This window comes from Choloepus didactylus, chromosome 12, assembly GCF_015220235.1.
Source record: "Choloepus didactylus isolate mChoDid1 chromosome 12, mChoDid1.pri, whole genome shotgun sequence".
NCBI classification, from domain to species: domain Eukaryota; kingdom Metazoa; phylum Chordata; class Mammalia; order Pilosa; family Megalonychidae; genus Choloepus; species Choloepus didactylus.
Window position 1 is genome coordinate 15,468,087 of NC_051318.1, and position 14,789 is coordinate 15,482,875.

At 38.0% G+C, this 14,789-nt stretch overlaps 1 protein-coding gene across 1 annotated transcript in view; it reads left to right on the forward strand.

The window, feature by feature from the left end:
• LOC119507126 (mitochondrial intermediate peptidase) overlaps positions 1–14,789 on the forward strand; it is a 215,638-nt gene that overhangs the window by 67,225 nt on the left and 133,624 nt on the right. The window contains exons 11-13 of the mRNA XM_037800230.1: positions 8,501–8,654; positions 10,300–10,377; positions 11,815–12,019. Coding sequence (XP_037656158.1) covers positions 8,501–8,654; positions 10,300–10,377; positions 11,815–12,019 — 437 coding nt within the window. The remainder of the gene's footprint in view (positions 1–8,500; positions 8,655–10,299; positions 10,378–11,814; positions 12,020–14,789) is intronic.

The window sequence follows — 14,789 nt, forward strand, 5'->3', positions numbered from 1 at the left end:
GTGACATTACTGCAGATCCCAAAGAAATTTAAAAAATTATAAGCAGATACTATGAACAACTGTATGGCAACAAACTGGATAATGTAGAGGAAATGGACAATTTCCTGGAAACACATGAACAACTTAGACTGACCAGAGAAGAAACAGAAGACCTCAATCAACCAATCACAAGCAAAGAGATCCAATCAGTCATCAAAAAGCTTCCCACAAATAAATGCCCAGGGCCAGATGGCTTCACAGGGGAATTCTACCAAACTTTCCAAAAAGAACTGACACCAATCTTACTTAAAGTCTTTCAAAACATCGAAGAAAATGGAACACTACCTAACTCATTTTGTGAAGCTAACATCAATCTAATACCAAAACCAAGCAAAGATGCTAGAAAAAAGGAAAACTACAGGCTTATCTCCCTAATGAATATAGACGCAAAAATTCTCAACAAAATACTTGCAAATCGAATCCAAAGACACATTAAAAAAATCATACACCATGACCAAGTGGGGTTCATTCCAGGCATGCAAGGATGGTTCAACATAAGAAAATCAATCAATGTATTACAGCACATTAACAAATCAAAAGAGAAAAATCAAATGATCTTCTCAATAGATGTTGAAAAAGCATTCAACAAAATCCAGCATCCCTTTTTGATAAAAACACTTCAAAAGGTAGGAATTGAAGGAAACTTCCTCAATATGATAAAGAGCATACATGAAAAACCCACAGCCAGTGTAGTACTCAATGGTGAGAGACTGAAAGCCTTCCCTCTAAGATCAGGAACAAGACAAAGGATGCCCACTGTCACCACTGTTTTTCAACATTGTGCTGGAAGTGCTAGCCAGGGCAATCCAGCAAGACAAACAAATAAAAGGCATCCAAATTGGAAAGGAAGAAGTAAAACTGTTTTCATTTGCAGATGATATGTTCTTATATCTGGAAAACCCTGAGAAATTGATCATACAGCTACTAGAGGTAATAAATTTAGCAAAGTAGCAGGATACAAGATTAATGCACATAAGTCAGTAATGTTTCTGTATGCTAGAAGTGAACAAACCAAAGAAAGACTCAAAAAGATACCATTTTCAATAGCAACTAAAAAAATCAAGTACCTATGAATAAACTTAACCAAAGCTGTAAAAGACCTATACAAAGAAAATTACATAACTCTACTGAGAGAAATAGAAGGGGACCTTAAAAGATGGAAAAATATTCCATGTTCATGGATAGGAAGGCTAAGTGTCATTAAGGTGTCAGTTCTACCCAAATTCATTTGTAGATTCAATGCAATCCCAATCAAGATTCCAACAACCTACTTTGCAGACTTGGAAAAGCTAGTAATCAAATTTATTTGGAAAGGGAAGATGCCTCGAATTGCTAAAGACACTCTAAAAAACGAAAAACGAAGTGGGAGGACTTATACTCCCTGACTTTGAAGCTTATCATAAAGCCACAGTTGTCCAAACAACGTGGTACTGGCACAAAGATAGACATATTGATCAATGGAATCTAATTGAGAATTCGGAGATAAACCCCCAGATCTATGGCCAACTGATCATTGATAAGGCCCCCAAAGCCACTGAACTGGGACATAATAGTTTCTTCAACAAATGGGGCTGGGAGAGTTGTATATCCATATCCAAAAGAATGAAAGAGGACCCCTACCTCACACCCTACTCAAAAATTAACCCAAAGTGTATCAAAGATCTCAATATAAAAGACAGTACCATAAAACTCCTAGAAGATAATGTAGGGAATCTTCAAGACCTTGTATTAGGCAGCCACTTCCTAGACTTTATACCCAAAGCACAAGCAACAAAAGAAAAAGTAGATAAATGGGAACTCCTCAAGCTTAGAAGTTTCTGTACCTCAAAAGAATTTGTCAAAAAGTTAAAGAGTCAGCCAACTCAATGGGAAAAAATGTTTGGAAACCATGTATCTGCCAAAAGACTGGTATCTTGCATATATAAAGTAATCCTACAACTGAATGGCAATAGTACAGACAGCCCAATTATAAAATGGGCAAAAGATATGAAAAGGCAGTTCTCTGAAGAGGAATTACAGATGGCCAAGAGACACATGAAAAAATGTTCAGCTTCACTAGCTATTAGAGAGATGCAAATTAAGGTCACATTGAGATACCATCTCACACGAATTAGAATGGCTGCCATTAAACAAACAGGAAACTACAAATGCTGGAGGGGATGTGGAGAAATTGGAACTCTTATTCATTGTTGGTGGGACTATGTAATGGTTCAGCCACTCTGGAAGTCAGTCGGGCAGTTTCTTAGAAAACTAGATATAGAGTTACCCTTCGAACCAGCGATTCCATTTCTCGGTATATACCCAGAAGATCTGAGAGCAGTGACACGAACAGATATCTGCACGCCAATGTTCATAGCAGCATTATTCACAATTGCCAAGAGATGGAAACAACCCAAATGTCCTTCAACAGATGAGTGGATAAATAAAATATGGTATATACACACGATGGAATGCTACATGGCAGTAAGAAGGAACGATGTTGTGAAACATACGACAACATGGATGAACCTTGAAGAAATAATGCTGAGCGAAATAAGCCAGACACAAAAAGAGTGATATTGTACGTTACCACTAATGTGAACTCGGTGAAAAATGTAAAACAAATGGTTTGTAATGTAGAATTTAGGGTAACTAATGATAGAGAGCAATTACGGAAGGGGAAATGATAACTCAAAAAGAACAGATAAGCTATCATGGATAAATTTAACGTTCGGGGAATGCCCAGGAATGACTATGGTCTGTTAATTTCTGATGGATATAGTAGGAACAAGTTCACAGAAATGTTGCTATATTAGGTTACTTTCTTGGGGTAGAGTAGGAACATGTTGGAAGAAAAGTCGTTATCTTAGGTTAGTTGTCTTTTTCTTGTTCCCTTGTTATGGTCTCTTTGAAATGTTTTTTTATTGTATATTTTTTAAAAATTTTTTTATTTTTTTTATTTTTTATATAATTCATTAAAAAAAAAAAAACAATGAAAAAAATATGCAGAGCCCCCTTGAGAAGCAGGTTGAGAATGCAGGGGTATTGGGCTTCCCCACGTCGGTGGTTGCTAATGTGCTCACGGACATAGGGGACTGGTGGTTTGATGGGTTGAGCCGTCTACCACAGGACTTGCCCTTGGGAAGACTGTTGCTGCAAAGGAGAGGCTAGGCCTCCCTATAATTGGGCCTAAGAGCCTCCTCCCGAATACCTCTTTGTTGCTCAGATGTGGCCCTCTCTCTCTAGCTAAGCCAGCTTGGCAGGTGAAATCACTGCCCTCCCCACTACTTGGGATCAGACACCCAGGGGAGTGAATCTCCCTGGCAACGTGGAATATGACTTCTGGGGAGGAATGTAGACCCGGCATCGTGGGATGAAGAACATCTTCTTGACCAAAAGGGGGATGTGAAAGGAAATGAAATAAGCTACAATGGCAGAGAGATTCCAAAAGGAGCCAAGAGGTCACTCTGGTGAGCACTCTTACACACAATATAGACAACCCTTTTTAGGTTCTAGTGAATTGGAGTAGGTAGCAGTAAATACCTGAAACTATGAAACTACAACCCAAAACCCATGAATCTTGAAGACAATTATATAAAAATATAGCTTATGAGGGGTGACAATGTGATTGGGGGAGCCATATGGACCACACTCCCTTTTTTCTAGTTTATGGATGGATGAGTAGAAAAATGGGGGGAGGAAAAAAACAAACAAAGGCACCCAGTGTTCTTTTTTACTTTAATCTCTCTTTTTCACTTTAATTATTATTATTGTTATTTTTGAGTATGTGCTAATGAAGGTGTCAAGGATTGATTTTGGTGGTGAATGCACAACTATGTAATGGTACTGTGAACAATCGAATGTACGCTTTGTTTTGTATGAGTGCATGGTATGTGGATATATCTCAATAAAATGAATTAAAGAAAGAAAGAAAGAAATGTTAATGGTATTTCTGTCTGGGAGGTCGGAGTGGTGAGCCAGGGAAATGGGACATATAGTATACTTTTTGCCTTTTTTTATTATTGAGGTTTTTTTTTTTTTTTGTTATGGAGAGTCTGTATTACTTTTGTAATACTTTTGTTTTTGTTCCAATTAATACAACTTGCTCTTCAGCATTCATTATACTTTCATTTAACATAAACAAAATTGAAGTTGTGCTTAGAATATTATATCAACTTACGTTCTATACTTAAATTTTTTTTCCCCAAGCTTAATTGTTTCCTTGAATTTTTCCTGACTACTGCGTATGGGTGTCATGGGCATTAGGTAAGTCAATACATATTTTTGGGTTATGGTTTAATAAAATAGGCTATATAGTGGTTAGTTTTGGTATCTATGTCCCTTTCCTATAAAAATAATCAAATAAGTTATATAGTTATTTTACTCCAAAAAGTTTAATTTTAAGAAATAAAACTTTTTATTCTCCTTTATTTTTCTACTAATTTTTATTATTTGGCAACCAAAAGCAAAATAACCAAATATTTAGTTAGAGCACTATGGGGTTAATTTTTTTTTATTCAGTTTTATTGAGATGTATTCACATATCATACAATCATCCATGGTGTACAATTGCTGTTCACAGTACCATCATATAGTTGTGCATTCATCACCCCAGTCTATTTTTGAACATTTTCCTTACACCAGAAAGAATAAAAATAAGAATAAAAAATAAAAGTAAAAGAACATCCAAACCATCCCCCCATCTCACCCTATTTTTCATTTAGTTTTTGTCCCCATTTTTCTACTCATCCATCCATATACTGGATAAAGGGAGCATGATCCGTAAGGTTTTCACAATCACACTGTCACTGTGGGATTAATTTTTATTTCTATTCCTGTTGTGTGTGTGGTTTGAATGTGGCCTGTGATTTTATTCTTTGAGATCAGTCTTGTGTGATTTTGTATTATAACTGATAGGTGAATTATTTCTTTTTCACAAAGCAGGGTTTTGTTTTGATAGTCTTTCGTTTACTCAAAAATATTTTCTGAGCACTAATGAGACAGATTGGCACCAACTCTTTTTTTTTTTTTTTTTTTTTAGGGTTAATTTTTTTTTAATCTTCATTTTATTGAGATATATTCACATACCACGCAGTCATACAAAACAAATCGTACTTTCGATTGTTCACAGTACCATTACATAGTGGTACATTCATCACCCAAATCAATCCCTGACACCTTCATTAGCACACACACAAAAATAACAAGAATAATAATTAGAGTGAAAAAGAGCAATTGAAGTAAAAAAGAACACTGGGTACCTTTGTCTGTTTGTTTCCTTCCCCTATTTTTCTACTCATCCATCCATAAACTAGACAAAGTGGAGTGTGGTCCTTATGGCTTTCCCAATCCCATTGTGGCCCCTCATAAACTACATTTTTATACAATCATCTTCAAGAGTCATGGGTTCTGGGTTGTAGTTTGATAGTTTCAGGTATCCACCACCAGCTACCCCAATTCTTTAGAACCTAAAAAGGGTTGTCTAAAGTGTGCATAAGAGTGCCCACCAAGCGACCTCTCGGCTCCTTTTGGATTCTCTCTGCCACTGAAGCTTATTTCATTTCCTTTCACATCCCCCTTTTGGTCAAGAAGATGTTCTCCGTCCCACGATGCCAGGTCTACATTCCTCCCCGGGAGTCATATTCCACGTTGCCAGGGAGATTCACTCCCCCGGGTGTCTGATTCCACGTAGGGGGGAGGGCGGTGGCACCAACTCTTAAACAGTTGCATTCTAGTACCAGTAGTTCTTAAGACTCGCATTCTAATGTGAACATCTGTGCCATATCACCTAAAAAGGAATCTTTTTTAAAGCTATTAAACTCAAAAGGTGGCTAATATATTATTTAGGGCCACTTCAGTTTTCATTTATAGAAACCCAATTCAAACTAACTTAAGCAAAGAGAGAAGTGAAAGACTCATGTACCTGGAAGATCCAGGGATGGAGTTGAGAAAAGGTTGGATCTGGGTGTAGAGGATGACTCAGACTGCCGAGGCCCAGGCCACGTGTTTGTGCCCGGAACTGGAGCGGTGTTCGTGTGGGCAGGGCCACTCAAACCCCTGGAAAGAGGGGTTCTTTCCTCAACAGAAGGTGCAATAGGGCTGGGCAAAATAAAGAATAACTAGTATTACATTCCTCCCCTTGGCTACCTGGCTCCTGCTCTTCCTCTTCCTCTTCTTCCTCATCAGCATCTGATAATTACTGAGTGCTCAGTGTGCACTTTCCTAAGACCTTTCTCTTTATTACCTCATTTAAACCTTACAGCCACTATGTGGGGTAGGCAATAGTTATTACCCTGTTTTTACAGATGATGAAACTGCAGCACAGTGAAGGGAATCATTTGCTGGTGACCGCACAGTGGAGTCAGGATTCAGACCTGCGCATCTCGTTCCAACCTGGGGCTCTTTAGCAGATAGAGGATCTCCTTCCCCATACTGAACACTTCAAGGCTACTGCTCACATACCATCTTAAAGCTATCCCAGCCTAGTAACAAGGCACTTCCTTCCTACCCAAAGTCACATCCAGGTGGGGTACACAGAGGTGGACAGGGCAGAGGGAGAGGTGCCTGGGCGCGTGTCACATCCCATGGGCTCAACAGGTGATGACAGTGACTCCAGGACACTCTGCGGGCCCCACAGGCGGTTACTCTCTCTGGAGTCCTTCTAGTTTGCCTCCCCTCTCAGCATCACCTTTTGGAACCTGCTCCTCTGGCTCATCTGTTGCTCCTGGCCCAGCCAGTTCCTGTGAGCTCGTAGGGGTCCCTCTATCTTTAAGGCACTCACCAAGGGGATGGAAGTAAAATGTTGTAGCATCTCCTTGTATTTATTTTTCTTTATCTCAACCTTTAAGATTTCTCTTTTGTTTGTTTCATAATGTAGAGGGACAGCAGCACATTCATACAATATGCAAATATATAAATATACTTATTTGAAGGTTTTACCCTCCACAACTATTTTATTGATGAGGTTGGTATATGATCAAAAAGCTGGAAGACCTCTGGCCTACAAAATTAGGCCCACTGTCCTCAGCCTTCTCTTCTGTGGACCTGTCTCCTTGTCCAGACTTCTCTTCGCTGATCCCCAGCCTCATTACTTCTGTTGTATTTCCCCACCCTTGGTTTCTAGAAGTCACCACACTCTTTCGTGCCATCATACTTCCGTCACATTGTTGCTTCTGCCCAGAATTCCCTCATGGTGCTCCCTTCTTCCACCTCTCTGCCCTTCCAACCCTGCAGACTCCTGTTCTTTCTTCTTCCCTTCCTGTGAAGCCTCCCCCGCTGGCCTTACTCCGCAGGGAAGCTCTCAGGCTCTCTGGCTTCGGCTAGGCGGGGTCGGTTCATTCACCCCTTCAGCCTCTTGCCCGTGACCCCATGCTGTGGAACCCCCAGGCCGCCTGTCCACTTCCCTGCCTCCCGCTATGAGTTCCTCGGTGACAAGGACTTGCTTTCCATCTCCTTCCTCTGGCTGGCAGGTTTTCTGACTACTACATATATAAACGGATGCATCTATGAGTTAGGATGCTGTGCCCCAAATGTCTTGTTCATCACTGAGATTCTGTTATAAAAAATGGATCAGAAATTAAATTGTAAATTCCTGGAATTCTATAGCTGAAATCTCGGTTGCACAATGTATGCTCAATATCTGCTCACCCTGCAAATTCAATCACTTGATTAATGATAAGCCTGTTGGTATATATTTTATATCTTAAGTCTGTATATATTTTGTTAATCCTAGGAAATGGAAATATGAAGGCACCTACTGTTATTCTACTAGAGCCATTATTTTTGGCTCTGGTTATAAATTTTGGCCTTACTTAATGACTCAAAAATGAACATTCAGATCAAATATCCTGGATATGCTTTGGTGTGTGTTGGAATGTATGGGTTATAAAAATTATTTTTGAATGAAGAATAATTAACTTTTATCAGTATGTTGGTTTAACAATTTGAGATACGTAACTACAAAACAGATAAATTAAGATCTGATTGTTTCTTTTACAGACATTTTCTTGCCTTAACAAGTATTTTACCAGATGATAACTTTAAATTCAGTGTGCCTCAAGATTTTTATTTAATATTTATGTGATAAGAGGCACAGTTTTCTAGACTGAAGCACATTTTATAAAGTGAGGTTTATCATAACATCTAGAACAGATCATATTTTGTGTATTAGTAGACATAAAGGAATATGTACAGTGTGGTTAATCAAGATAGGCTGCTTAATTAAGTTAATTGAGACGGTGCATAACCTGAATGGGATCAAGTTTAGGGGACAGTCTGTCTGCCTCAATTACTTGGAATAACGAGACTGCCTTTCCTCTGAAGAAAACCAGGTCTGAACATCCTTCCAAAGTTAGAAATACTCTTCTATGTTTCAAATCCTTTCTTTGGCTACAGGGATCCTAAATATTAAATGAAAAGTTAACCGAATTTACCTTAATTGAAGTAAACAAAAATGCTACTGAACCTGTTTCCCTTCTCTTAGGTATAATATCGAGCCCAGTTTATATTGTCCCTTTTTCTCCCTTGGAGCGTGCATGGAAGGTCTGAATATTTTGTTTAACCAGCTCTTTGGGATTTCATTGTACGCAGAGCAGCCTGAAAAAGGAGAGGTGTGGTGTGAAGATGTTCGGAAACTGGTAAGCTCTCCCAGCGAGTGTGAGGAGTATTGCTTTAGCTTTGTGTTTGGTGATTGACTTAACAGCAGTTCTATCCCTGAGTGAACTTTGCCCTGATGGAGTGTGTCCCACCTTATTTCGGAGTCATGAAGAATCCAAATTGGTGCTTCTGATTTTAGGACACTATATAAACAGTTTTCTTTAAAATTGCTTGTTGCCTTAAATTAATATAAATGTATAAGAGCAGAGTTAGTTCTTTGAAAAAAAAATTAGGAACTTGATAGAAGGCTGAATCTTCACATATGTATCTTCATATGTTCATGAATTCTAGTTATAAGAAAATTTGCCTTTACCTTTTATATTCCTTGAGTGCTTAGTGTCCCTTTTGGATAATTCTAAAATCCATTGCCTTAGTCACTTTTCCTCTCTTTCTAAAAATCCCCTTCCCTTGTGGTAGGGACTTACTTTTGCATCATATATTAATGTATATCTTGTGTTCTGAGTTATTTGGCTTAGTTGACAACAACTTCAAGCCTAGAATCCATCCTTCTCCTATTAGGGCCTACTATATTTGAGGTGTGAGTATTTTTATTTTTCCTCAGTAAGGTTCTTGAGGATTTGTTGATCCATCAGTTTACCGCTAAGACTTTGTATAATTTTTTTTTTTTTTTTTTTGCACATGAGTTTACCACATTGTGCTACTGTCATTATGTTTCAAGAACCGTGAGCTATCTTGATGTTTCTAGACTACATTTTGTGGACATGAATTGGAGAAGAATTGAAAGGATAATTAGAATGGGAGGGCATTTCACCACTGTATTTAATTACCTAAATGTCTGTGTATATAATATTTACATCCAAAAATGAAGAAGTTGATCAATTGTAGAAATTCCGCCTTAGCTGTGGAACCAAGTCCCACTGCTAGGACAGCAGTTTGCCAGTTTTGTTTGCTGCAGTATCCTAAATGTCCTGAACCGTTCCTGGCACAGAGTAGTTGCTCAGTAAATGTTTGTTGAATGATTGAATATATTCTTGCAACATTTTTAAAGTGTAAAATTGGTATTCCCTTTGGCAGCATCATCAAGCTGTGACATAGACAAAAAAAAGACATAGACAAAAGACATAGACAAAAAAAAGACAAGTGAAGAATCTTTCCTGTAAGCTGTGCCCCACTTCTAGACTCTTTTGGAGATGGGCAAAATATTACTGATTTTCAGCTGAAGCCGGAAGCTACATATTGTTGTTTCTAAGTACAATGGGCATATACCATTACATCTTGTGATTTGAAGGAAAAAGAATTAGGAGCCTCCCAAATTGTCTAGCCAGTGCTTTTTCCCAATTCTTTCTGGGTGGGAGAGGAAAGGTTTGGGTATAGCATGTTTTGAGGATTTGCAGAGGACTGGCAGTCAGGACAAAGAACCTACTGGGAGGATTTCTTGTCCTGGAGACAGAATTCCCAAATCAAACCCATTGGAAAGATGGAACAAAAGAGAATGTGGGGTAAATAGAGTCTCTCTTAGAGAAAATATAGAGATAATGTAATAAAATGTCTCATTACAGCTATAGATTTTTTGTATCAGTTTCTTGTCTTAAAGGTGTTTTTAACATCATTTTTAGAGTTTCTGATAACCTTATTCACCACTAAATTTAAAATGTTTTTTCCTAGGCTGTGGTTCATGAAACTGAAGGATTGTTGGGATACATCTATTGCGACTTTTTTCATCGAGCAGATAAACCACATCAGGTGATTCTTTATTTACAAGTAGTCTCCCTAGAAGTAATCAGCAGTTAATTTTTATTTATGTGAACTTTATAGCTATATCTCATAATTGTAGTTCCATAATAATAGTTACTAGTGCTAGATCCTAACTACATAAATTTGATATTAGGGTAGAATTTAAAATTAACAAGTTTATGGAAATAATCACATGAATCTGCATCACACTTTTATCTGGGTCACAGTAATAATGATGGCAATAACGAATGCTGACATTTGTGAGTCCTCATACCTGCCAGGCAGCCAGGGCCTCCCTGGTGTCATACCCTCAGCCCATTTGCTGTCAGGGGAGAAAAACTGGGCCCCTTGGGGAGTCGAAGAGGTGGCATGATTGTGGATCCCCTGAGATCTGGCTTCCCAAGAGCAGCATTGACCTATACTCAGGCCTTCCAAATTGGCTTCCCCCAGGCACTGTGACCCTGGGAGCGTTCTTGGATTCCTTTGGACCCATTGGGACCAATCTGTCTGAACCTAACCCAGACCATCTCCCCCTGCTGAGCTGCAATAACATGTGCCTGTGAAGCCGTCAAGGATGTAGCATCCCAGCCTTTCCTCTACTCTTCTGGAGCTGCCACCACTGTCTCTACCAGCAATCTTGTTTTTGTGGGCTAGGAGCAAGAGATTCTACCTATGTGTTTGCAGGCCACCTGAGATCACCAATCCCCCAACCCCCACCCCCCAGCCAAGGCACCTCCTGCAGCCCTCCACCTGGCTGCAAATCCAATTCTCACTGACAGCTCCTCCTCATTTAACGGGAGACACCAGCAGCATACACCCTTGACCCAGTGCAGTCCTGTAGCAGGGCTACAAGAACAGACACCTTTGGATGCTGTTACTGAGAACTGAATGCCAATACAAAAATCATGTTGCCAATCAAAACAAAGAAAAACCAAAAAAAAAAAAACCCAGATTCTTTGCTTTGTGAAAATTTGGAGCCTTCACTTGCCCATGGTAAGGGCAATAGGCATGAGAAAGTGCTTCCTAGCTCACTACCTAACCCATGGAAGAAGCTCAGTAATACTAGTGTCACTTCACCCAGCAGCCAGATGTCTCCCCTTCCCACTTAATTGTGAGCTTCCTGAGGGCATAGATCTATGCTCTTGTTGACTGCATTTCCAGCATGCGGCACAGCTCAATACATGTTTTTGGAACAAATGAATGCATTAATCATTAGCATTAGCAGATGCCAATGTATTATTCTTGATGTTGTAAAATATCAAAATTTTAGCAAAATAAAATGTGTTGGGAAAAGTGTCTATAACTAACTAAATAGAATGGAAATAGAATTCAGTTAAAATTTGAACTCATGCATTTTGGTATAGTTTTGTATTCATTTTAATTATTTTATCCTTTAGATCACCACCTAATGTTTTCTTCTCCTTTTATGCTTTCTGATTCTTAAAGGATTGCCATTTTACAATCCGCGGAGGCAGAGTAAAGGAAAATGGAGACTATCAGCTCCCTGTTGTAGTCCTTATGCTGAATCTTCCCCATTCATTAAGGAATGCACCCACTTTATTAACTCCTGGAATGATGGAAAACCTTTTCCATGAAATGGGACATGCCATGCATTCAATGCTGGGACGTACTCGTTATCAACACGTCACTGGTGAGCCATGAAGAAGGGACTTTTCTTTAACATGATCCTTTAAAAGCATACATTTTATTTTAAATCAGAAAAAAAAGCCTTTGATTTGGATAATCCGATCATTTAGTCGTGTCCTGGGGTCATTTTCTCAGATTACCTCATATTGTCCTTACCGCCATCATGCAGCCAGACCCTCTTGCGCTTTTTCCTTCCTTCCTGACAGCTCCTTTTTAGTCACGAGGAATGAGTCTCAGTTGTCTATCTTTTGGGTGTGCACCATTTTGCACTTTATAGTTTTTATATGGAATTTGAGTTTGTGGGTAGGTGTGTGTAAGTAAGTATCTCTTTAGCACCAGCCTCGGAGTTAGTGAGTGAATAAATCAGTGGATAAATGCATGATAGCTAATGGATGTGTTTGGATTGATTAGTGATTTGTAACTGGAATAATTGCTTTTAAAAAAATGACACAGTGTAATCAGAAGCAGTAAAGAAATTTTTTTTGGTATGGTTCTGTTGATTTGTAAATGTAAGTATGGTCCTGTTAACATTTGACTTAGTTATCTAATATTTTAAAATGAAAATGAGGGAATAGTTTATGTAGGGGGCTTTTCTAGTTTTTAGCTTTTCTGTGATCAGTCCTTTAAAAGCATCATGGTTTGCAAAGCCTTACAAATGCAGATTCACTCATTTAAACTCTTATAATAAATAGTGAAATGAGTAAAGTGACATGGCCTTCAGGATTGGGGGGACAGTAAGAAGGGTGTTATGGTGAACTGTGTAGGCCAAACAAAACATGTCTATGGGCTGAATTCAGCCTATGGACCATCAGTTTGCAGTCTTGGGGGTGGTGGATGAGAATAGCCTGGATTTTAGTTTCATTTGGGCTTACTGCATAAGTGGTTAAATGCACCTCTCTGAATCTCAATTTTATCATTTATGAAAAATGAGAGGTGTGAATCCAGGGTTTCCCAGGACTTGTATTTTAAATTGAATTGGCCCTGTAAGCCTAAGAACATCTCAAAGGAGGAAAATCAAATATACCTTCATTTCTAGTAATTGAATTAAGTTTTTCAAAAACAATATATGTTCCTAGGGCAAAAAACGTTGAAATGGAAAGATTTTTTAAGTGGATGGTTTAATGATTTTTGACAGATGTATATGCCCATGTAATAACCTCCAGTCCATAAAGATATAGAACATTTTCATCACTCCAGAAAATTCTCTTGCACTCCTTTCCAGTCATTTCCCATCCCACAAGAAGCAGCAACTCTTCTGTTCTGGAACTTTGTACTGTTTTGGGGTCTGGCATCTGGCTTTACGCAGCCTAGAAGGTATTAGATTCATCTATGCTGAGTGTAACAATAGTTTATTTCTTTTTATCAAAGAGTATTGTTCATTGTGTTTTACGAATATATCACAGTTTATTTATCCATTCAACTGTTGTCAGACATTGGAGTTGTTTCCAGTTTGGGGCAGTTTCCAATTTGCTATGCCATTCTTTAACTTTTTTGTGGAAATGTTTTCATTCTCTTGGGTAAACAGGCAGGAGTAAAAATATAGGTCATAGAATTTGTGTATGGTTAACTTTATAAGAAACAATCTTCCAAAATGGTATACCATTTTACATTTCCTACCAGGAATGTATAAGAGTGCCACTTGCTCTACATTCCCAACAATATTTGCTGTTTAACTTTAGCAGTTTTTGTTGGATCTCGTGCTTTTAATTTACATAATTCTCTGATGATTAATCCTTTTGAATATCTTTTCATGTACTTATTAAAGGTACTTCATTTGTCCTTTTATTATTTATTTGTAGGAATTTTTAATATATTCTGGTTAAAAATCTTTTGTCATATATATGCTCTCCCAGTCTGTTGCTTACCTTTTCATATTATTAACAGTATCTTTTGATGTATAAAGCTCATAACTTTGATCAAGGCCATTTTTTCAACTTTTTTCTTTCTTTAGTGTTTTTAAAGTCTTGTCTAACATAGCTTTGCCTCTATGAAGATTATTCCTATGTTATCTTCAAGGAGCTTAACAGTTGTATTTTCTTCATCATTCAATTAAAAATATTTTTAAAATATTTTTTCTTTAACTTATAGATTATTTTGAAGTGTGTTATTTTATTTCCAGCTATTTTGGGGAATTTAATTCCAGTCATCAGAGAAAATACTCTCATGATTTCCATCCTTTGAAATTTATCCATATTGTTTTATGGCTTGGCGTATGGTCCGTTTCAGTGAAGCTTTCATGTGCTTTTCAAAAGTGTGTGTTCACATTATTTTTTCCCTTTATGCTTCCATTTGGATAATTTATATTGACTCATCTAAATGAATTCTTTTAAGACATTGTATTCAGTTATAGAATTTCTATATGGTTTTTTTTTATTAAATTCAGTTTTATTGAAATATATTCACATACCATACAATCATCCACAGTGTACACTCAGTTGTTCACAGTGCCATCATGTAGTTGTGCATTCATCACCCCAGTCTATTTTTTTTGAATATTTTCCTTGTACCAGAAAAAGTAAGAATAAGAAATAAAGGTAAAAAAGAACACCCAAATCATCCCCCCCTCCTGTTTTTCATTTAGTTTTTTGTCTCTATTTTTCTACTCATCCATCCATACACTGGATAAAGGGAGTGTGATCCCCAAGGCTTTCACAATCACACTGTCCCCCTTGTAAGCTACATTGCTGTACAGTTGTCTTCAAGAGTCAAGGCTACTGGGTTGCAGTTTGATACTTTCAGGTATTTACTTCTAGCTGTTCCAATGCATTAAAATC